A 24,532-nucleotide genomic window follows, 5' to 3' on the forward strand; every position below is an offset into this window, starting at 1 on the left:
TAAGTCATTTTTTCAGCATATGGCAAAGTGAATTTTGACATATGGCATAAGGCATTTTTGGGCATATGGCAAAATGGCTGCTGGCATAAGGCATTTTTGGCCATGTGGCAAAATGGCATTTGGGTTATGTCAGCTTTTTTGTTATATGGCTTTTGGTATATGGGGGGGGGGGGGGGGGGCATATGGTCTTTTTTGCAGGCCATGCACGTCCATTCCATTGACAGCCAAATTTCCCATTTTCAATGGCAGAAAAACATTTGCGGTTGTGATTTTTGACCCTACACTTACCATTATAGCGCATCGACATTCAACTGGCACCCGAGTAAGGCCATGCCATTGATGGCCATTCACGTCCAAATTTCCCATTCATTTTCAATGCCAGAAAAACCTGTGTGGTTGTGATATTTGACCGAAAACTTACCATAACAGCCCGTTGACATTTAACTGGCGCCCATTTTAGTTGATGCCCACTGCCATATTCCAAAAGCCATTTCGCCAGATGGCAAGAAAAATTGCCTAATTCCAAAGTCCATTTTCCATATGGCAAAAATAAATGACATATGCTAAAAGCCAGTTTGCCATATGCCAAATACCACTTTTCGTTCTTGGCTATGCTGCCCAAGTGAGTAGTGATATTTTGTTCCAAAACGAAAACAAACAAAAAAAAAAACCACTGGTTGACAAATGCCGGAATTTTGAGTATTTACTCACTGTGAGGTTGAAAAGCTGCTTCGATCTCTTTTGCTGGAGCTGAAATGTATAAAAACAAACATTCAGTCAGCTTTTACAACCCGTTTTTCATTCCTACTCCTGTTTGTCTATAACTCATTGTCTGCCATTAATGGCGATATCACTGTCAATGCCATACATTGAGTTAATAAAGAAATAACCTGAAAATGCCCCAAAAAGACCAAAAATCTACAAAAATTGACCCAGAAAAGCTCAAAAACCAACAGATAATGCTCCACAATGTACAGGAAGTGACCTCAGAATGCCCCAAAATGAGCAGGAAGTAACCCCAAATCAACAGGAAGTGATCTTATCCAGCCTACCTGACTGTCTCCTGGTGCGCCTGTAAGGCAGATTTCCCTCCAGTAGCATGGGTAAACTCTTCCTGCTTTTTTCCGGCGTGTAAGTGAGGAGTTCAGGCGGTTCTGGAAGTTTCAGAACAAAACATTCGTCATGTATTGTTCCACTTTTCGTCCCGGCAGACTTCATAAAGATCGGAAAAGGTCTCAACATAAACACCGCTCAGACAGCGTTAGTGCAAGTCACATATTTTTGATTGACCGTGCGGTACCATCTTGCAAAGCTCAACCGTCCAACCACTGACCTGGTCATCTGTCGTTTCAGCCAATCAGGAGAAAGAGGCGGGAGCTGCAAACTTCCATTTCGAGGATTTTTCAGCAATACGTGATCGGGCAATTTTTCATTTATGCATGTAAAGGTTAAAAGACTACAGTCTCCTGAAGGTTGCGGGCGTCTTCCTGATTGCACTGCTAATGCCACAACATTGTCATATGCATCCTACTAAGTACTACAAAATGAAATTTGTAGAGAAATTGTGATGGATACTTTGCTTTAGCAGGTAAACCCCTTAGGGTCACTTCGTTTTCTATTTGGAGACATTTCAGGGTCACTTCCTGTTGATATCAAGTCATTTCCTGTTGATTTGTTGAAATTCAAGGGTTACTTCCTGTTGATTTGTGGACACTTCAGGGTCACTCCCTGTTGATATCAGGTCACCTCCTACTGATTTGGGGACATTTCTGGGTCACTTCCTGTTGATATCAGGTCACTTCCTATTGATTTAGGGATATGTCAGGGTCTCTTCCTGTTGATTTGCTGACATGCCAGGGTTGCTTCCTGTTGATTTGTGGACATTTCAGGGTTACTTCCTGTTGATATCGGGTCACTTCCTGCTGATTTGGGGACATGTCAGGGTCACTTCCTATTGATATCAGGTCACTTCCCATCGATTTTGGGACATTTCTGGTTTACTTCCTATTGATAACAATTCACTTCCTGTTGAAATCAAGTCACTTCCTGTTGATTTGTGGACACTGCAGGGTCACTCCCTGTTGATATACAGGTCACCTCCTACTGATTTGGGGACATTTCTGGGTCACTTCCTGGTGATATCAGGCCACTTGTCATTGAATTGACATTTCGGGGACATTTCCTGTTGCATGGCTGTCAACGGCATGGACCTACTTGGGTGCTCACTTCCTATTGATTGTGGGACATTTCTTGGTCACTTCATATTGATAACTTCCTGTTGATATAAAGTAACTTCCTGTTGATTTGTGGACATTTCAGGCTCACTTCCTGTTGATATGAGGTCACTTCCTGTTGATTTGGGGACATGTCAGGGTCACTACCTGTTGATATTGGGTCACTTCCAATTAATTTTGGGACATGTCTGGGCCACTACCTGTTGATTTGGGGATATTTCTGGGTCACTTCCTGTTTATTATCAAGTCACTTTCTGTTGATTTGCGGACATTATGAGGGTCACTTCCTGTTGGTATCAAGTCACTTCCTGTTGATTTGTGGACATTTCAGGCTCACTTCCTGTTGATATGAGGTTACTTCCTGTTGATTTGGGGACATGTCAGGGTTACTACGTGTTGATATTGGGTCACTTCTTATTGATTTTGGGACATTTCTGGGCCAATACCTGATGGTATCAGGTCAGTTGCTGTTGATTTGCAGACATTTCAGAGTCACTTCCTGTTGATAATAGATCACTTCCTCTTGATATTAAATTCCTTTCTATTGATTTTGGGACATTTCTGGGTCACTTCTTAATGACAGCATTTTACTTCCTGTTGATTTGGGGACATATCTAGGTCACTTCCTGTTGATATCAGGTCACTTCCTGTTGATTTGGCGGACATGTCAGGGTCACTTCCGGTTGATATCGGGTCACCTGCTTTTGATTTCTGGGCAAATTGGAATCTGTTGGCATCAGGACAGTTCCTGTTGATTTCAGGACATTTCAGGGTCACTTCCTGTTGATATCAGGTTACTTCCTGTTGATTTGGGGACATTTTGTGGGTCACATCCTGTTGATAAGTTCCCTTCCTGTTGATATCAAGTCACTTCCCAGTTGACCTGAGTTCATTTCAGGGTCAATTCCTGCTGATGTCAGGTCATTTCTTGTTGATATTTTGACGTATGTGAAATTGAATTTCAGTGGGCTGTAATGGTAGGTTTTTGGGGCAAAATCACAACCAACATATTTTCAGGCTTTCTATTTGTTTCCATTCAATTGTTAATGTTTCATTTTGAATGGTTCCAAAAATTAGAATGTCTTGGGCCTGACTGATGAATGAATGAACGATGAATGAATTTTTTTTTCATTTACCTGATTGACGTCGTCCTCTGTGGTAAACGTGTATGTCGTCCAGTCGCGGTGAAGGAGAAGAAAACTTCTTCAGGTGGTCCTGCTCAAACTGGGGAGCTGTTGGAAAACAGGAAATGCTAATTAGCCTAGCTAACGCCATAAGGTTGCTTGTGTGTATTTAGCGTAGTTAGCGATGGCAAAACTTAGATTGTCATCCAGTCAGTAATGATGGAAGCTAACAAAAGCATTTTGTGTACTCACACTGGCAGGAATTGTCTCCGAGGACCTGTCTGGCCTGCAGACAACATAAAAAAAAAAGCCAAAGTTTTACGTAGATAAAAACAAAAACATTTGTAGTTGAAGTTATATTTAAAATTAAATCGTTTTTAATGTGTAACATTTAGTTTTTATATTGTTGTTTTTATTATATGGGGCTTTGCCTTGCAAATGCCAAATAGGGAAATTTTAAACCAAATAGTTGATGATTCATTTGATAGTTTTTAGTTAATTTATGTTTTTAGTATCCAGGAATAATACAGTGGTTTGAAAAAGTATCTGAAACTTTTTAAATTTCTCACATTTGTTCAAAAAAAAAAAAAATGCCACATAGCGAAGAAGAAATAGCAAATGGCAAAATCCCATTTTGCCACATGGCAAAAAAAATGCCACATGGCCAAATCCATTTTGCCCCATGGCAAATACCACTTTTGGTTCTCGCTTTCTCTCGAATTTTGGACATTAGAAATGAATGCGTAGAATGTTTTTGGCAAATTTTGGCCAAAATGTATGTTCTATGATAATATGCAATATTAAAATTTAGTAATTATTAGATATTATTTTTATAACTTTTTTAGGGCCCGAGCACCAACAGGTGCGAAGGCCCTATTATTCTGCAAAGGATTATTATTATTCTTTTTTCATGGCAAATGAAAATGGCAAATTCGGAGGTCTTAACATGCTCAAAAACTCACCAAAATTTGCACAAACATGAGGCTTCACGAAAATTTCGATAATTTGGCAACGTTGTGAAAAAAATGGCAAAAAAATTCCACATGGCCAAATCCATTTTGCCCCATGGCAAATACCACTTTTGGTTCTCGCTGTCTCTCGAATTTTGGACATTAGAAATGAATGCGTAGAATGTTTTGGGCAAATTTTGGCCAAACTGTATGTTCTATAATAATATGCAATATTAAAATTTAATAATTATTAGATATTATTTTTATAACTTTTTTAGGGCCCGAGCACCAACAGGTGCGAAGGCCCTTATTGTTCTGCAAAGGATTATTATTACGCTTTTTTCATGGCAAATGAACATGGCAAATTCGGAGGTCTTAACATGCTCAAAAACTCACCAAAATTTGCACAAACATGTGGCTTCGCAAAAATTCCGATAATTTGGCAACGTTGTGAAAAAATGTCAAAAAAATGGCTCAGTGGCGCCCCCTGGAATTTTTAAAAAAGGCCTCTCCATTTAGGTTTTTTCAACATAGAGCGAATAAATTTGGGGAGATGATGCCTTGTGCAAAAATGCTTTAAAAAGTCTCTTGCACCCATATTCCAAACCCGACAAGAAATCGGGCATTTTGGATTGAATGTTGAAAAACATGCCACTTTTGTCGAAAACCAGGGTGCACGTTTGAGACCACTGCACCGAGGCAGTTAGTTGGATCCTCCTCAAAATTGGTGAGACTCTTCATGAGACATATGAGATATTAAGTTATCAAAATTGTGAATTTTCATTCACGGGCCTGACCTGGGCGGAGTACCAAAGTGCTCGGGCCCTAATGTTCTGCTAAGGATTATTATTATTCTTGTTCCATGGCAAATGAAAATGGCAAATTCGGAGGTCTAAACATGCTCAAAAACTCACCAAAATTTGCACAAACATGCGGCTTCGCGAAAATTTTGATAATTTGGCAACGTTGTGAAAAAATGTCAAAAAATGGCTCAGTGGCGCCCCCTGGAATTTTTTTAAAAAGGCCTCTCCATTTAGGTTTTTTCAACGTAGAGCGATGAAATGTGGGGAGATGATACCTTGTGCAAAAATGCTTTAAAAAGTCTCTTGCACCCATATTCCAAACCCAACAAGAAATCGGATATTTTAGATTGAATGTTGAAAAACATGCCATTTTTGTCGAAAACCTGGGTGCACGTTTGAGACCATTGCACCGAAGCAGTTGGTTGGCTCCTCCTCAAAATTGGTGAGACTCTTCATGAGACATATGAGATATTTCATATTTTTATTAAGTTATCAAAATGGTGAGTTTTCATTCACGGGCCTGACCTGGGCAGAGTACCGAAGTCGGGCTTATTTGAAGATTTGGGTTAGGGTTTAGGGTTAGGGCTTCTTCAGGGCAAATGAAAATGGCCAATTTGAAGTTCTGAACATGCTTAAAGACTCAACAAAATTTGCACATATCAAAATGGTGAATTTTCATTCAGGACCTGACCTGTGCGGGGTACCGAAGTTGGGCATTTTTTGGTGTTTAGGGTTAGGGCTTCTTCGTGACAAATGAAAATGGCAAATTTAATTATTATTCCAAATGTCCCGATCGATCGGGTCCAATCACGTCATTTTCAAAGTATCAGAATCGGCAAAAAAATAGCGGCCATGCCTTTTTTTTTAATTTAATTTTTTATATTAAATCGTTTTCTAATTGTATTTAACGTTACAGACATAATGTGTTACACTCATCCAGAGTCTTTAGTTTAGGCTTAAAGTAGGATTATCAAATTTATCACGTCAAAATATTTAACGCAATTAACGCATGCGCTGCACAACCCACTCACGCATTGTCGCATTCAATCTGTAATGGCGCCGTTTTACCTAAATATAAAGCTATAAGGAAGCGTAAAATGAGTAGAGTGAATTTTGGCAGCCTTTGGAACTTTTTTTTTAATTGGCTAAAACTTTACAATCCCTCTCCCTACGATTAGACATATTGTGGGAAGCAATGTGGGGATGAAAGGTAGTAACTGATCTTTTTCTTAACACCCTATGTTATTTCCCAACGCAGAGAAGATATATCAATTGGTACCACTACGCACAGTCATGGTTCCATTTCCCATCATGCATTTGGGCATGGCTACAGTATCATTTACTGAAAGCTCAACAAATACACTAGATGGCGATATTTAGTCACAATATACAAAGTCACGTTTATCCTTTAAGAATTACAAGTCTTTCTATCTGTGGACCCCTCTCACAGAAAGAATGTTAATAATGTAAATGCCACATTGAGGATTTATTGTCATAATAAACAAATACAGTACTTATATACCCTATGTTGAATGTATATATTTGTCCGAGTTGTATTCATTTTTTTCTTCATGCATTGCCAAAATGTATATGATCGGGAAAAATTATCGGTAATGATTGGAATTGAATCGGGAGCAAAAAAAAAAAGCACTCGGATCGGGAAATATCGGGATCGGCAGATACTCAAACTAACTCGGGAGCAAAAAAACATGATCGGAACAACCCTAATTATTATTAATATTATTAGCTGGTTCTTATGTCTTATTTCCTTGTATTATTCTTTCTTCTTGGCAAATGAATAGGACCCTTGCTTTTTTGACATTATGTCGAAGAGTAGGTCAAATGTATTTAGCTTCCCAAAACAAAACAAAAAATCACCAATGGGAATTTGGAGAAATCGATACGCTCGCCCTCGGGCCCATTGAGTCCTGCTTGCAGGGCTAGTTTTTTATTATTATTATTTAATGACCGTTACCAGCCCACCCTGTCGAAATGGACTGGACGTCCATTACCGTCATTGCCAAACAATGAGGTAAATGCTGTATATTTCAGGATTTGTATTTCCCTGATTTATCCTGACTTTTAACCATTGCCCTTGTGTTCTCAGAAGTTATAAGAATGACCAGCAGAGGGCAGAAAAGACCACTAGAAATCTCTCGTGACTTCCACGTGTTATGTATTAGTACCAACCTTATGTGGAAGAGAATTGGGATGGTTTTCCACTATGAGTTTCTTAAGATAGTGAACCCACAGCCTCTTCTCCTCCATGTTCTTGGTCTGCATTCACACATGTGACACAAACGGCAACAATGAATAGACATTTCATGGAGTATTTGACTTGCCACTGCACATACCCACCCAAAAAAGTTCAAACAAATTGCGGTTATAACCTAACATTTACAGAATGTAGCCACGCTGGGTCATTTTGTTTTCATTATCAGAGTTAAAGAAGAGATATTTACATCTGGTCATGAGAAGAAGCCTGCAATTGTTTTGAAAATTCAAGGATGGTTGGAATTTGCAAAATAAAACTTGGGGGGCATGTCTACTGTATGATGGGTAGACCAAGAAAAATGCCTCAAGAAGTCATGCCTAAAAAGACATAGGAAGTCTAATATTTTGGTTTTGAGTGGCTATTTTAGGGTTATTTGCTGAATCGCCTTTAAAGTTTTAGCCCCTTAGGCCAGTTTAGTACAGTGACATGAAACTTTGTGGACACGTATGTAATATGTAGACTCACAAAAAAGTCTCAGGATATTTTTAGTCTGTAGTGGCCATTTTTTGCAAATGCACCTTTAAAAATTCAGCCCCTAAGGCCAGTTTAATGTAGCGACATGAAACATGGTGGACATGCCGATAATACGTAGACCCACAAAAAAGTCTCAAGAAGTCATGCCAGAAAATGTAAGGAAGTCTGGTATTTTTAGTCCAAAGTAGGCATTTTAACGGCAATTTGGCCTATGTTGATAAATCGCCCTTTGTAAAGAACGTTGAAAAATTGAGCCCCTGAAGCCAGTTTGATTTAGCAAAATGAAATTGAGAGACGTGTCTATGATGAATAGACCAAGAAAAATGCCTCAAGAAATCATGCCTGAAAAGACACTGGAAGTCTAATATTTTGGTTTGAAGTGGCTATTTTAGGCGAAAGTTGTTGATACACCTTTAAAAATTCAGCCCCCAAGGCCAGTTTAATGTAGCGACATGAAACATGGTGGACAAGCCGAGAATACGTAGACCCACAAAAAAGTCTCAGGAAGTCAAGCCTGAAAATGTAAGGAAGTCTGGTATTTGTAGTCCAAAGTAGGCATTTTAATGCCAATTTGGCCAATGTTGATAAATCGCCCTTTATAAAGAACATTTAAAAAATGAGCCCCTGAAGCCAGTTTGATTAAGCAAAATGAAACTGGAGAGACATGTCTATGATGAATAGACCAAGAAAAATTCCTCAAGAAATCATGCCAGAAAAGTCACTGGAAGTCTAATATTTTGGTTTGAAGTGGCTATTTTAGGGCGCTATTTGTTGATACACCTTTATAAATTCAGCCCCCGAGGCCAGTTTAATGTAGCGACATGAAACTTTGTGGAGATGTTGAGAATAGGTAGACCAACAAAAAGTCTCAAGACATCATTTCTGAAAATGTCAGGAAGTCTGTTATTTTTAGTCTGAAGTAGTCATTTTAATAGCAATTTGGCCAATGTTGATGATTCACCCTTAATAAAGAAATTTTAAAAAATCAGCCCCTGAAGCTAGCTTAACCTAGCAATCTGAAACTTGTTAGACATGTCTATAAATTGTAGACCCACAAAAAAGTCTCAAGAAGTCATGCCTGAAAATGTCAGGAAGTCTGGTATTTTTAGTCCAAAGTAGGCATTTTAATGGCAATTTGGCCAATGTTGATAAATCGCCCTTTATAAAGAACATTTAAAAATTGAGCCCCTGAAGCCAGTTTCATTAAGCAAAATGAAACTTGAGAGACATCTCTATGATGAATAGACCAAGAAAAATTCCTCGAGAAATCATGCCTGAAAAGACACTGGAAGTCTAATATTTTGGTTTGAAGTGGCTATTTTAGGCGCTATTTGTTGATACACCTTTAAAAATTCAGCCCCTGAGGCCAGTTTTAGTGTAGCGACATGAAACGTGGTGGAGATGTTGAGAATACGTAGACCAACAAAAAAAGTCTCAAGACATCATTTCTGAAAATGTAAGGAAGTCTGGTGTTTTTAGTCTGAAGTAGTCATTTTAATGGCAATTTGGCCAATGTTGATGATTCACCCTTAATAAAGAAACTTTAAAAAATCAGCCCCTTAAGCTAGCTTAACCAAGCAATCTGAAACTTGGTAGACATGTCTATAATTTGTAGACCAACCAAAAAAAAAAGTCTCAAAAAGTCATGCTTTAAAAGATACAGGAAGTCTAATATTTTTGTTTGAAGTGGCTATTTTAGGGCAATTTGGCTAACTTTGTTGATTCAATTTTAAAAATTCTGCCCCTTAGGCCAGTTATATATCGTGACATAAAACTTTGTGGACATATCTATAATATGTAGACCAACATAATAGTCTGAAGAAGTCATGCCTGAAAAGACACAGGAAGTCTAATATTTTTGTTTAAAGTGGCTATTTTCGGGTAATTCGGCTTTGTTGATTTAGCTTTAAAAATTCAGCCCCTGAGGCCAGTTTAATGTAGCGACATGAAACTTTGTGGGCATGTCTATAGTGTAATCCGTAGACCCACAAAAAAGTCTCAAGAAGTCATGCCTGAAAATGTAAGGAAGTCTGGTATTTTTAGTCCAAAGTAGGCATTTTAATGGCAATTTGGCCAATATTGATAATTCGCCCTTTATAAAAAAGAAAAATCGCTAAAAATTAAGCCCCTGAAGACAGTCTAATCTAGCAATATGAAACTTGGTAGACATTTTCATGCCTAAAAGACACGGAAAGTCTGATATTGTGGTTTGAAGTGGATATTTCAGGGGCTGTTTGGCCAATGTTGAAAATTCACCCTTTATAAAGAAACTTTAAAATTCAGCCCCTGAAGCCAGTTTAATGTAGCGGCATTAAACTTGGTGGACATGTCTATAATACATAGACAAACAAAAAAGTCTAAAGTAGTCGTGCCTGAAAAGACACTGGAAGTCTAATATTTTTGGTTTGATGTGGCTATTTTAGGGCCAATTTGGCCAATGTTAAAAATTCACCCTTTACAAAGCTTTAAAAATTCAGCCCCTGAAGCCAGTTTAACCTAGCAAAATGAAACTTGGGTGACATGTCTATGATAAGTAGACCAACAAAAAAGTCTCAAAAAGTCATGCCTGAAAAGACACGGGAAGTCTGTTATTTTGGTTTTTAAGTGGATATTTTAGGGGTATTTGGCTAACTTTGTTGATTCCCCTTTAAAAATTCAGCTCCTGAGGCCAGTTTAACCGAGCAAAATGAAACTTGACTGACATGTCTATGATAAGTAGACCAACAAAAAAGCCTCAAGAAGTCATTCCTGGAAAAACTCGGGAAGTCTGATATTTTGGTTTGAAGTGGACATTTCTGAGGCAATTTGGCCAATGTTGAAAATTCACCCTTTATTAAGAAACTTTAAAAATTCAGCCACTGAAGCCAGTCTAACCTAGCTAAATGAAACTTGACTGACATGTCTATGATAAGTAGACCAACAAAAAAGCCTCAAGACGTCATGCCTGAAAAGACACAGGAAGTCTGATATTTTGGTTTGAAGTTGCTATTCTCAGGCAATTTGGCTAATTTTGTTAATTCATACTTAAAAATTCACCCCCTGAGGCCAGTTTAATGTAGCACCATGAAACTTGGTGGACATGTCCATAATCTGTAAACTGACAAAAAAGTCTCAAGTCATGCTTGAAAAAAATTCTCATTTTTTTGGCATACAGTGTCTGTATTACTTTGGGAACACCACTTAGAATGAGAAGGAATCTTCAAGAAGTCACCTGGACAACGTGCTGCTGCTTAGGAATCATCAGGTCAGACACCCGGAAACACAGAGGGTCCTTCAAGATGTCCACCAGCAGGAGATTGCAGCACTAAACATCCAAAGAACTTAACTCAGAAACATCTAGCACAGCTTCCAAAGCAACACATCCATATTTTTGGCTGGCACTTACAAAAATGTGCGTGCTGTACACAAAGTTCTCCACACGCTTCTTGGCGATTAGGAGCATCTTGTCGAACAGGAAGAAGGCGCGTTCTTTCTTCACCCGGTGGACCTTGAAGGAACCTTCAAGAACCAGCTCTCCGAAGCCGCTCAGGTCGGGACCACTCCAGTTCACCAGCAGAGACTCGATTTCCTGAGACAGAGATGCAAATGGTGTCTGACGTCGAGAACGGCGTGCAGATTGACATACCTGCAAGCGGACAGCGTGCTCCTGCTTCCTCTTCATGTCGTTGATGTACCAGGCCACCGCCGTCATGGTGATGATGGCGTCCTCCACCACCTCGTAGCCTGGGTCACTCTTGTCCAAATGCTTGGACAGTTCCTGGGAAATCCAGAAGTGTCAGTCTTTCAAGTGCTTTCAGCTCTCTTCTAGCTACATTTTTGCTCAAGACCACAATCGAGACCTGACCAGGACTTGCTCGGAATCACTGAGAATAAGATAAAACTTCAAGACTTTTGGGAGTTTAGATCAAGTCTTTTGAGAATCTGGTCCGATACCACATCTAAACTTTTGTAATTGGTCTTGAATCAAGAAGGGTCCTGGCTAAAATCATTGCAGTAGGTCCCAGCAGGTCATCCAGGTCGTGGAGCGTCAAAGCAGCCCCATACCACCAACACCACCTCTGTGTTTGACGGTTCTGGTTCTATCAGTCTCGTCAGGTAGTCCAGGTTGCAGAGTGTCAAAGCAGCCCTGTACCACCAACACTGCCGCTGTGTTTGACGGATCTGGTTCTATTAGGCTTAGCAGTTTGTCCAGGTCGCGGAGCATCAAAGCAGCCCCATACCACCAAGCTACCACGAAGAATACTGTTTTTGACAGTTCTGGTTTTGGAAATCCCTGCAGCTCGTCAAGGTCATAAGGCGTCAAAGCAGTCCCGTACCACCAACCTACCATCGGTACTACCACTGTGTTTGATGGTCCTAGTTCCATCAATCCCAGCAGTTTGTCCAGGTCACGAAGCGTCAAAGCAGCCCCATACTACCTTTGTGTTTGACCGTTACCCTAATAGTCTTTTTACAGAAACGTCAGGGAATAGTCATGTTTCTGTGCAATGCACAAGGTAGTAAAGAATGGATTACCTGAAGTAAGAGGTGATACTTGAGTATGCGCTGAACAGGTTTCAGGAGGTATGTCTCCAAAGGTAAGGAATGGTTGAGGGTGGTCTGCCTCTCATGGAAAAATCGCACCAGAGTCTCGTCCTTCATGCACTCCCTCAGGACTGACACGGAACTGAAAATACAAACACACAAAAAAATATCATCCATCAGGATGACAGGAACACAGGAGCAGAACATGGATTTGACTGATGATATAATTTCAAGTTTGGAACTTGGACAGATATCTGCAGCACATTTAGAGGACCAGAGAGCCAAGAATAACGGGAGAAGAGTCTTTAACATGATGGATGAGGGATGGAGATCTTTTTGGGAAGACGAGACTGATGAAGGTGAGGAACGATTAGGAATGATGGAGACTTCCAAATGTCTGTTCAGGGACAATTGGATAGTTCAAATTCTCTGCTCGCAGGCTACAGTTTTTGGCTTAGAGAAGGCGTTCGACCGTGTCCCTTGGGGGTCCTGTGAGGAGTGCTCAGGGATTATAAATTACCGTAGCACCTAATACCGATGGTCTGGTCCCTATATGACCAGTGTCAGAGTTTGGGCCACGTAGTCGGCAGGAAGTCAGATCCATTTCCACTGAGGGTTGGACTCACCAAGGCTTCCCTATGTTACCGGTTCTGATCATAACTTTTAAGGATAGAATATCTATGAAGTAGTTCTGTTGGCTTCATCGAACCACGATCTTAACTCTCACTTTAGTGGTTCCTAACCAAGGTTGAAGCGGTCGAGAATCAGGACCTCCCAACTAATCTACAAGTGTTTGTGGACTTGGAGAAGGTGTTTGACTGTCTCCCTCAGGGAGTGCTCTGTGATTATAGGGTACTGGAACACCTAATACATGCGGTCCAGTCCCTCTCTGACCGGTGTCAGAGTCTGCTCCGCGTACCTGGCAGTAAGTTGGATCCGTTTCCAGTGAGGTTTGGACTATACCAAGGCTACTATATGTCACCATATCTGTTCCTAATTTTTATGGACAGGATATCTAGGGGCAGCTGAGGCATTGAGGGGTTCCAGTTTGGTGGCCTTAGTATTTCATTTGTGTTTTTTGCAGATGATACATCAACTTCATCTTCAACTGTCACTTGAGGGGTTCGCAACAGAGTGGGAAGTGGTCGGGATTAGAATCAGCACCTCCAAACCTGAGATCGTGGTCCTAGGTTAGGAAAAGGTGAAATGCCAACTTTGGGTCAGGGAGGAGGTCCTTCCCCAAGTGGAAGAGTTTAGATCGAGGTCTTGTGCAGTGGGAGGTCGACAGGTGCAGTGTCTAGAGTGATGCAGACTCTGCAAAAGCAAAGCTCTCTAATTACAGGTCCATCTTCGTTCCTATCCTCATCTATGGTCTCGAGCTGTGGGTTATGACCCAAAGAACAAGATCCTGGATACAAGCGTCGCCGCTTGTATCTGGGGGCACACCCATTTTGGCAATAGGTTTCCTGCGAAGGGCTCTCCCTCAGAGATAGGGTGAGAAGCTCGGTAATTCAAGAGTGGCTTAGAAGAGCATCAAGAGGAGCCAGATGAGTTGGCTCGGGCATCTGATTAGAATGTCTCCCTTGTGGGGTGTTCCAGTCAAGTCCCACTGAAAGGAGGCCACGAGGCCGACTCGGGACACTTTGCGGAAGACGTAGTTTCCAAGCTGGCCCAGGAACACCTTGGGATCCGCCCCTGGAAGATCTGGATAAAGTGGCTGGAGAGAGGAAAGTCGATAAGTGGGAGAAAATGGAATTTGCAACTTTATGCTGAAGGTTTCTCATGAGAGTTAGACTTAGAAGTTTTCTCCAAGAAGTTCTTTCCAAGGAAGTTTATTTTCCAAGGTTCTTGACAGATGTTTGGAAGTGTTTTTGACGGACGTTTCTTCAGACATTTTTGTGTTTATTGATAAAAGTTTCTCCAGAGAAGCTTCTTTAAACTTATGGTAATCAACCCTGGGGTTGTGGTGGTTTTGCCGCTCTCCACCTCATTTGAAAATCCAGACGAAAACGCCTCGGGTCTACAGCTCTCATCTTTGATGTGGTAATAGAAATGATTTCCACACTGTTGTTTATCATTCCACACGTCAGTCACGTATGACTCTCTTTCTTCTCTGTTCACTTTTCTCCTCGCGTGAGGGGAAACGAACACGCTGTCCTGGTAGGGGGGCTCGTCCGGAAGAATCCCTTCCAACTGTCAAAACGAAGACGTCAAACAAATTCACAGATTCGACGTCCAATTCATTTCAACTGGGAGGGGTGAAGGGACTACAACATGTAAGTTCTGGAGAAATCGCGTTGGTAGCTTTGCTGTGATAGTTCCTACATCTGTATATAATTTCACTTCCTGTTGATAACAGGTCACTTCCTTTTGAGATCAAGTGACTTCCTGTTGATTTGGAGGCATTTCGGGTTCACTTCCTGTTGAGATCAGTCATTTCCTGTTGATTCGGGGACATTTTGAGGTACCTTCCTGTTGATATTGGTTCACTTTCTGTTTATTTTGGGGTATTTTGTGGTCACTTGATGTTTATATAGAGGCAAATCAGGGGCATTTCTCGCTTTGTGTTGATTTGGGCGGGTTTCATGGTCACTTCCTGTTGAAATCAGGTCACTTCCTGTTAATATCAAGTCAATTTCTGTTGAATTGAAGGCAGTCGGGGTTCACTGGCTATTAATATCAGGTAACTTCCTGTTGATTTGGGGGCCTTTTGGGGTCACTGCCTGTTGATATTGGGACACTTCTTGTTGATTTGAGGGCACTCCGGCGTCATTTCCTGTTGACATCGGGTCACTTCCTTTTAATTTGGGGGCCTTTGGGGTCACTTCCTGTTGATATTGGGTCACTATAGATTTGGAGGCATTTTAGGGTCACTTCCTGTTGATTTGGTGGCATTTTGGGGCCATTTCCTGTTGATATCGTGACACTTCCTGTTGACTTGGGGGCACTCCGGAGTCACTTTATGTTGATATCAGATAACTTCCTGTTAATATTGGGTCACTTCCTGTTAATTTGGGGGCCTTTGCGGTCACTTTCTGTGGATATTGGGTCACTATAGATTTGGAGGCATTTTAGGGTCACTTCCTGTTGATTCGGGGGCATTTTGGGGTGATTTACTGTTGATATCGTGGCACTTCCTGTTGACTTGGGGGCACTCCGGAGTCACTTTATGTTGATATCAGATAACTTCCTGTTCATATTGGGTCACTTCCTGTTGATTTGGGGGCCTTTCAGGGTCACTTCCTGCTGATATCAGATTTCCTGTTGATTTGGGGGCATTACAGGGTAACTTCCTTTTAATATTGGGTCATTTTTCTTGATTTGTGGGCATTTAGGGTCACTTTTTGCTGATATCAGTTCGCATCCTGTTGATTTGGGGGCCTTACGGGGTCACTTCCTCTCGATTTGGAGGACTTTTGCTATCATTTCCTGTTGACATCGGGATACTTCCTGTTGATTTGGGGGCACTCCGGGGTCACTTCCTGTTGATATTGGGTCACTTACTATTGATCTGGAGGGCATTTAGGGGCCACTTTCTATTAAAATCGGGTAACTTCCTGTTGATTTGGGGGCCTTTTGGGGTCACTTCCTGTTGATATTGGGTCACTAACTGTTGGTTTGGGGTCCTTTCGGGTTCACTTCCTGTTGATATTGGGGCACTAACTGTTGATTTGAGGGCATTTTGGGATCACTTCCTATTGATGTAGGGTCACATCCTGTAGATCTGGAGGAATTTCCTGTTGATATTGGGCCATTTATTGATTTAAAGACATTTAGGGTCACTTCCTGTTAATATCGGGTAACTTCCTGTTGATATGGGGGCATTTTGGGATCAATTCCTCTTGATATCGGGACACTTCCAGTTGATTTGGGGCACCCTGTTGTCACGTCCTGTTGATATTGGGTCACTTACTATTGAATTGAAGGCATTGGGGGGTCACTTCCTGTTTATATCGGGTAACTTCCTGTTGATATCAGGTCACTAACTGTTGATTTGGGGGCATTTCAGGGTCACTTCCTGTTAATATTATCTCACTTCCTGTTGATTGGGGGGCACTCTGTTGTCACCTCTTGTTCATATTGGGTCACCTACTATTTATTTAAAGGCTTTTAGGGGTCACTTCACGTTAATGTCAGGTAACTTCCTGTTGAAATCAGGTCAATAACTGTTGATTTGGGGGCATTTCAGGGTCACTTCCTGTTGATTTTGTTGCATTTTGGGTTCACTACCTGTTGACATCTGGTTACTTGTTGTTGATATCGATTCACTTGCCTTTTGATCTGGAGGCATTTTGGGGTCATTTTCTGATGATATCGGGACACTTCCTGTTGATTTGGGGGCCTTTCGGTATCCCCTCTTGACATTGGGTCACTCAGTATTGATTTAGAGGCATTTAAGGGTCACTACCTGTTAAAATCGTGTCACTTCCAGTTGATTTGGAGGCATTTTGGGGTTATTTCCTGTTGATATCGGGACACCTGCTGTTGATTTGGAGGCGCTCCGGGGTCACTTCCTGTTAATATTAAGTCACTTCTGATGGATTTGGGGGCATTTAAGGGTCACTTCCTGTTATAATCGGGTAACTTCCTGTTGATATAGGGGGCATTTGGGGATCACTTCCTGTTGTTATGGGTTCACTTCCTGTTGATTTTGGGGCATTTGGGGATCACTTCCTCTTGATATCGGGACACTTCCTGTCGATTTGGGGGCACACTGTCGTCACTTCTTGTTGATATTGGGTCACTTCTGATGGATTTGGGGGCATTTAAGGATCACTTCCTGTTAATATCGGGTAACTTCCTGTTGATATGGGGGCATTTGGGGATCACTTCCTCTTGACATCGGGACACTTCCTGTCGATTTGGGGGCACACTGTTGTCACTTCCCGTTAATATCGGGTAACTTTCTGTTGATATCGGGTCACTAACTGTTGATTTTGGGGCATTTTGGGTTCACTTCCTGTTAATATCAGCTCACTTCCTGTTGATTTTGATTGCATTGCGGAGTCACTTCCTTTTGATGACAGGTCATTTTCTGTTGGGCCGGGGTCATTTTGGGGTCACTTCCTTTTGATAGTGGGTCACTACGTTGTCATTTCGGGTCACTTCCTGTCAATGAAATCGATGTTTATGGCCAGGGGTGCACATAATTTTTTTGCCCAGTTTCTCAGAGGAGGACCTGGAGATGTGACTTGGTCCTCATTGAGCTTGAGAGCCGACCCGCCTGATGCGATAAATTTATGACAAGCTTTACTTAGAGCCAATTAACTTTACTTAATTATATTAACAATGAATGCTTGATTAACATAAACTGGCACAACAAAATTGCCATTACTTTGAAGTGAAATATAAATAAAAAGCAGCAATTCAAAATAAAGGGCATTATGCGGCTCCCACATTAACTCCAAGCCTTTTTAAAAGTGGGATGTCCTCCTCATAAGACGTCATTGAACGTGCATGTTTAGCTTTGTAAAATGCGAGCAAAAACACGTTTTTCAGTGCATGGCGCTGTTTTCATTACCTTTATTCCGCCACTTGTCCACAGGGCGAGTACGGTGCTGTCTGACATTGATAGTTTGCTTAATGGCCACATGCTCTGTTTTTTCGTGCTTTTCAAAGTTCGGATGGCTGAAATTCTTTGACCCTGCATAAAATGCGCTGCTCTTATCGGCGACATTGGGATTCTCACGGCACATTTTGTACCGCATTTCCCTGCGAGCATCATTTACTTCTAGCCACGGTGCCTCCTGCAGCCACTTTTCAGCAAAAGTCCTTTTTTCGGTAGCTCCGGTGTTCGACCATTCCTTACTACGCGGCGAAGCGTCCAATGCCCAGGGCGCTTGCGCATGCATTCACACGCATGCGCACATCGGTTAGAGGCGGCGATTACTCACTATTTTTGTTTTTATTTAGTTATTTAGAACCTTTTCACAGCCCCAAAGATACTTTTTGCATGTATTACCCTCTCATACTTTTAACCATTGTGTGTTAGCTTTGAAGCAGTTGACCACATTAGTCACGTAGCGCGTTTAAACCGTCCTTATTTGATATAACTACCGTATTGGCCCGAATATAAGACGGTGTTTTTTGCATTGAAATAACACTGAAAAAGAGGGGGTCGTCTTATATTCGCGGTCTAGACATTATACCCATTCACGACGCCAGATGGCGCCAGATATGTTTTTCCTTATTCAGATTTGTTTCAAGACTACAATTACAGTTAGACTTCACTTTGATGGTTAATAGAGTTATTGCAATTTTGTTGTTTTATCACAATAGATTGGTTTATTTACATTTCAAAAACCACAATCCAATCATTTACGAATGTGATTGCACTTTAGTTTACATATGTAAATGTTCAGGTATTAAGATTTGAATGAGGGAAAATCACATGCTTTTTCTCTCAAATATATTGTTATAATCTTTCGTTTCGGATGTACTGTAATTATTCGGATGTACTGTAATTATTTGCTGTATAAAAATTAGGGCTGTCAAACGATTAAAATTTTTAATCGAGTCAATTACAGCTTAAAAATTAATTAATCGTAATCAATCGCAATTCAAACCATCTATAAAATATGCCATATTTTTCTGTAAATTATTGTTGGAATGGAATGATAAGACACAAGACGGATATATACATTCAACCTACGGTACATAAGAACTGTATTTGTTTATTATAACAATAAATCAACAAGATGGCATTAACATTATTAACATTCTCCTAAAGCGTTCCATGGATAGAAAGACTTGTAGTTCTTAAAAGATAAATGTTAGTACAAGTTATAGAAATTTTATATTAAAACCCCTCTTAATGTTTTCGTTTTAATATAATTTGTAAAATTTTCAATCAAAAAATAAACTAGTAGCTCGCCATATAATTACACCATGCTCACTCATGGTGCTGAAACCCACGAAATCAGTTGGACCCAAGCGCCAGCAGAGGGTGACAAAATGCCAAAAAACAAGTAACAAGCAGACATTACACTGTGCTGTCATTTTAATCTGTTTGAGCGGGGCATGTGCGTTAACTGCGTCAAATATTTTAACGTGATTAATTAAAAAACTTAATTACCGCCCGTTAACGCGATAATTTTGACAGCCCTAATAAAAATTAATTTGGTGTTCAAAAAGTCTTTTTCAAACTTGAGTCTTGAAAAAGAGAGGGTCGTCTTATAATCAGGGCCGTCTTATATTCGGGCCAATACGGTACATTTAAGTATTTTCTGCAGGCATTTTTTTAGTACCTTATTCCTGTATGCATCTAAACAAAACAAGTTTAGAGCGCACGGTAGTACTTTAGGTGTCAAATTCGACTAATGTACGACGTCTCACCGATGTAGCATATTTTTGCAGAACACCAGTGACGTCTCTGTCGTCTGTCTGTCTTTTGACGGGGGTGGGGGAACACGGAAGTACCGTATTGGCCCGAATATAAGACGGCCCTGATTATAAGATGACCCCCTCTTTTTCAAGACTCAAGTTTGAAAAAAAGACTTTTTGAACACCATTTTTTTTTTTATACAGAAAATAATTACAGTACATCTGAAACAAATGATTATAACAATATATTTGAGGGAAAAAGCATGTTTCTTTGCCTCATTCAAATCTTAATATCTGAACATTTAAATATGTAAACTAAATGCAATCACATTCATAAATGAATGGCTTCTGGTTTTTGAAATGTAAAGAAACCAATCTATTGTGATAAAACAACAAAATTGCAAAAACTGCATTAACCATGAAAGTAATGTCTAACTGTAACTGTAATCTTGACACAAATCTGAATAAGGAAAAACATTGCAATAAAATAATGCAAACTGGTTAAAGTTGAGTGTAGCTGAGATCTGTCATGACAGAACATTACTCCTCAAGTTCAGCATTCGTTTCAATGATATCTGGCACCATCTAGCGTCGTAAATGGGTATAATGTCTAGACCCCAAATACCGTATTGGCCCGAATATAAGACGACCCCGATTATAAGACGACCCCCTCTTTTTCAAGACTCAAGTTTGAAAAAAGACTTTTTGAACACCAAATTAATTTTTATACAGAAAATAATTACAATACATCTGAAACAAATGATTATAACAATATATTTGAGAGAAAAGGCATTTAATTTCGCATTCAGAACTTAATATCTGAACATTTAAACATTTAAATATGTAAACTAAAGTGCAATCAAATTCATAAATGAATGGCTTCTGGTTTTTGAAATATAAATAAGAAAAAAATATTGTGATAAAACAAAATTGCAATAACTACATTAATTATCAAAGTGAAGTCTAACTGTAACTGAAGTTCAGCATTCGATTCATTGATGACTGGCGCCATCCAGCGTCGTGAATGGGTATATGTCTAGGCCGCAGTTTTTTATTTTATTTATTTATTTTTTAGGCCGCAGTTATAAAACGTCCCCCAGGTTTTCATTCTTACTTTAATGCAAAAAACACCGTCTTATATTCGGGCCAATACGGTATAAGACGACTCCCGCTTTTTGAGTCTTATTTCAATGCAAATAACACCGTCTTATATTCGGGCCAATACGGTAATTACTCAGTGTGGCCTGCCTCTTTGACATTTTGAGAAGTTATTTTCTCGTGTCCGCCGCAAATACAGTGGTCAGCCATCGGTACGCAAAAGCGTATGGAACCCGTTGAGGGCCAGCGCGTTTGTCTACGTCCGGCGCGCATGCGGACCACTTATGTGCACCCCTGTTTATGGCCATTAATATCAGGAATCATATAGATGGTAGCTTTTGAATCCAATGCAAAGTTACTAGCAATAAAGTGTCCTGCTCGAAAGACCAATGCTCATGTTTGGATTTTCAACTCAGCATATGTTGGACCTTTCAAAACATTTCCGATTGTTCGTGAGCTCCATTTGTCGAGTGGCTCCTATTTTTTTCTTTTTCGGTTTGGATCACTGAAAACATTTGACCTACTTTCTGCTTTTTTTCCCCCCTTCAGCTGAAGCGAGAAGCAGAAAGCCGAGCGAGGTGACGCCAAGGTCTTTTTGCGAGTGCGTGCGTCTATGCTCCATGAAGAGTACTTGGACGTAAAGTCCAATAAGGCGGTGGGAGGACATTTTTGGGCGAAGCGTTTACTGTCCCGCTGATTATGCGGGACAAATTGACAGGAACCAGATGCAGGTGAGAGCCAAAGGGGTCACTTGACTGCATTGGCAGTAAATAACGCATTGATGACATCATGTCATCTGCTGATATTTAAAATTTCATGAATGTCAAAATAGCGGCTAGTTACTCAATAGCGGCTATTGACGGCGTTGCTGCCAACCCTTCCACTACAAATGTATTGGACATTTACAACCATGTATTTATACCTATTGGCCTGGAGTAGGGATGGGAATTGATAGGATTTTTACGATTCCGATTCCATTATCGATGTTGCTTAACGATTCGATTCTTTATCGATTCTAATTTCGGGAAAAAGAAGAACAAACATTTTGATTGGCATCGAGTTTGTTTAATCAGAAGTCACAACCTTACAAACTCACAACGAGGTCAAAAGAGGCCCAAAGCCTTAATGTTAACTGTGGCAATAAGTGGCAAATGCACAAGAATGTGTAACATTTTACTGAAACATTTTTCTAAAAGAAATAAAAAATATTGGTATGTATTGGCATATAGGTCGTTGTTCTGCCTTTTGCAATATGTGTTAAAGCAGGGGTCCCCAAACTTTTTCCTGTGAGGGCCACACAACTTTTCCCTTCTCTGATGAGAGGCCGGGGTCAGTTTGTAACAGAAAAAGTGTGACGATTGCAGGAGTGCGTAAATGTAAAAAAAATATTTTTTTTAAGAAAGTCATAATCAAATAACACTCTGTGGATTCTTCATGGAATAAAAGTAAATAAAATTAAAATAATAATTTAATATGATAATAATAAATAGCACTATTAATTAAATAGATAATAACCAAATAACCCTCTCTGAGTTATTCACTGAAAAAGGCCAGGAAATAAATAACACTACTGAGGGAGAAAAAAACAAAAACAATTGTAAAAGCTCTCTGGAATTGTTCAGGGGGCCGGACCAAATATGGAGCCGCGGGCCGTAATTTGGGGACCCCTGTTTTTATTTACCAGTATATTGAAATGCGCACCTTTTAGTTTTTATGGCGCTTTCACACTCAAGTGGTGGCGCCCTTGCGCTTCCTCACGCGAAGCAGAACGCGCTTACTCGCGCAGAAGAAGAAATGCTGCATCCAAGCGAGTTAGTGAGAAAGGGAAACACTGCCACGAGCCTACGTTCTTTGTTAATGTTTGTAAAATATCTACAGAGGCAACGCCTGTATGTATCATCTTCTGTGTTGTTGTTGTGTGTTTCCACTCACGATCGGACACTTAAATCCAGTTGTGTAGTGGTTTAAACGATGTGCTAATGCTAGCGAACCCTTGCTAACTGTTTGTTATGACTGTGTTAGCAGCTAATCATCGCTGATTTACGTTGATGCAAACCTGTTTGTTATTGGGGACCAAATTGATTTGTTTCATTTCTATTTTTAGTTTCAAGTGATGGTTGAATAAAGTCAGCAAATTATACCAACGTCTTCTGTATCGTCATTTCGGAGTTTAGCTAGCTGTATAGCTGTCTCGGTGAGGACAATGCGGTCTATTCCCTCCCGATGCAGTTATCTCCACCTTGCAATGACTGCAAGTCGCTTTGTTGTAATTTTTCCTCGTGAAGTGAAGACACGCTTTCGAGCGTTCGAACCTACGTGCTGTCATTGTTTTGTTTACGGCGGCAATGCTCGTGCTAAACTATCGTAACCTTTCATTTTCACCCTTTTTCCTGGTGAAGTGTAGCCAAACTTCGGAGCGAGTGGCTCTCGGCGGCATGCTAGTTTGATGCGTCTGGACAACAAGACACGTCACGACGCAATATGCGTTTTCAGGGATCGTTAAAGGGATCGTTAAGGCTTTTTCATTGTGATGTCGAGGCCTCGAAACACTCGGAACCGGTTCCGAATTGGAATCAGATTTCGATTCCCATCCCTAGCCTGGAGGTGGGGCTCGAAGGCGAGTGTCTGGTGGCCGGGCTTTCTCTAACGGGTACACGCAGGTCCGTTGTGGCGCGTGGAAACCTCCCTGCCGATTCCTCCATGTACAGTGCCTTGCAAAAGTATTCGGCCCCCTTGAACCTTGCAACCTTTCGCCACATTTCAGGCTTCAAACATAAAGATATAAAATTTTAATTTTTTGTCAAGAATCAACAATAAGTGGGACACAATCGTGAAGTGGAACAAAATTTATTGGATTATTTAAACTTTTTTAACAAATAAAAAACTGAAAAGTGGGGCGTGCAATATTATTCGGCCCCCTTGCGTTAATACTTTGTAGCGCCACCTTTTGCTCCAATTACAGCTGCAAGTCGCTTGGGGTATGTTTCTATCAGTTTTGCACATCGAGAGACTGACATTCTTGCCCATTCTTCCTTGCAAAACAGCTCGAGCTCAGTGAGGTTGGATGGAGAGTGTTTGTGAACAGCAGTCTTCAGCTCTTTCCACAGATTCTCCATTGGATTCAGGTCTGGACTTTGACTTGGCCATTCTAACACCTGGATACGTGTATTTTTGAACCATTCCATTGTAGATTTGGCTTTATGTTTTGGATCATTGTCCTGTTGGAAGATAAATCTCCGTCCCAGTCTCAGGTCTTGTGCAGATACCAACAGGTTTTCTTCCAGAATGTTCCTGTATTTGGCTGCCGTCAATTTTAACCATCTTCCCTGTCCCTGCTGAAGAAAAGCAGGCCCAAACCATGATGCTGCCACCACCATGTTTGACAGTGGGGATGGTGTGTTCAGGGTGATGAGCTGTGTTGCTTTTACGCCAAACATATCGTTTTGCATTGTGGTCAAAAAGTTCCATTTTGGTTTCATCTGACCAGAGCACCTTCTTCCACATGTTTGGTGTGTCTCCCAGGTGGCTTGTGGCAAACTTTAAACAAGACTTTTTATGGATATCTTTGAGAAATGGCTTTCTTCTTGCCACTCTTCCATAAAGGCCAGATTTGTGCAGTGTACGACTGATTGTTGTCCTATGGACAGACTCTCCCCCCTCAGCTGTAGATCTCTGCAGTTCATCCAGAGTGATCATGGGCCTCTTGGCTGCATCTCTGATCAGTTTT

At 40.7% G+C, this 24,532-nt stretch overlaps 1 protein-coding gene across 1 annotated transcript in view; it reads right to left on the minus strand.

Annotated features, from left to right (window-relative positions):
• Positions 1–688: 688 nt before the first annotated feature.
• The window catches only part of plekhg2 (pleckstrin homology domain containing, family G (with RhoGef domain) member 2), a 61,124-nt gene continuing 37,280 nt past the window's right edge, over positions 689–24,532 (minus strand). The window contains exons 7-15 of the mRNA XM_057838446.1: positions 12,376–12,526; positions 11,486–11,617; positions 11,246–11,428; positions 11,072–11,164; positions 7,302–7,388; positions 3,611–3,644; positions 3,371–3,466; positions 1,053–1,154; positions 689–750 (exon numbers count right to left, since the gene is read on the minus strand). Of these exons, the coding sequence (XP_057694429.1) occupies positions 704–750; positions 1,053–1,154; positions 3,371–3,466; positions 3,611–3,644; positions 7,302–7,388; positions 11,072–11,164; positions 11,246–11,428; positions 11,486–11,617; positions 12,376–12,526 (925 nt within the window). The 3' untranslated portion in view covers positions 689–703. The remainder of the gene's footprint in view (positions 751–1,052; positions 1,155–3,370; positions 3,467–3,610; positions 3,645–7,301; positions 7,389–11,071; positions 11,165–11,245; positions 11,429–11,485; positions 11,618–12,375; positions 12,527–24,532) is intronic.

This window comes from Corythoichthys intestinalis, chromosome 6, assembly GCF_030265065.1.
Source record: "Corythoichthys intestinalis isolate RoL2023-P3 chromosome 6, ASM3026506v1, whole genome shotgun sequence".
NCBI classification, from domain to species: domain Eukaryota; kingdom Metazoa; phylum Chordata; class Actinopteri; order Syngnathiformes; family Syngnathidae; genus Corythoichthys; species Corythoichthys intestinalis.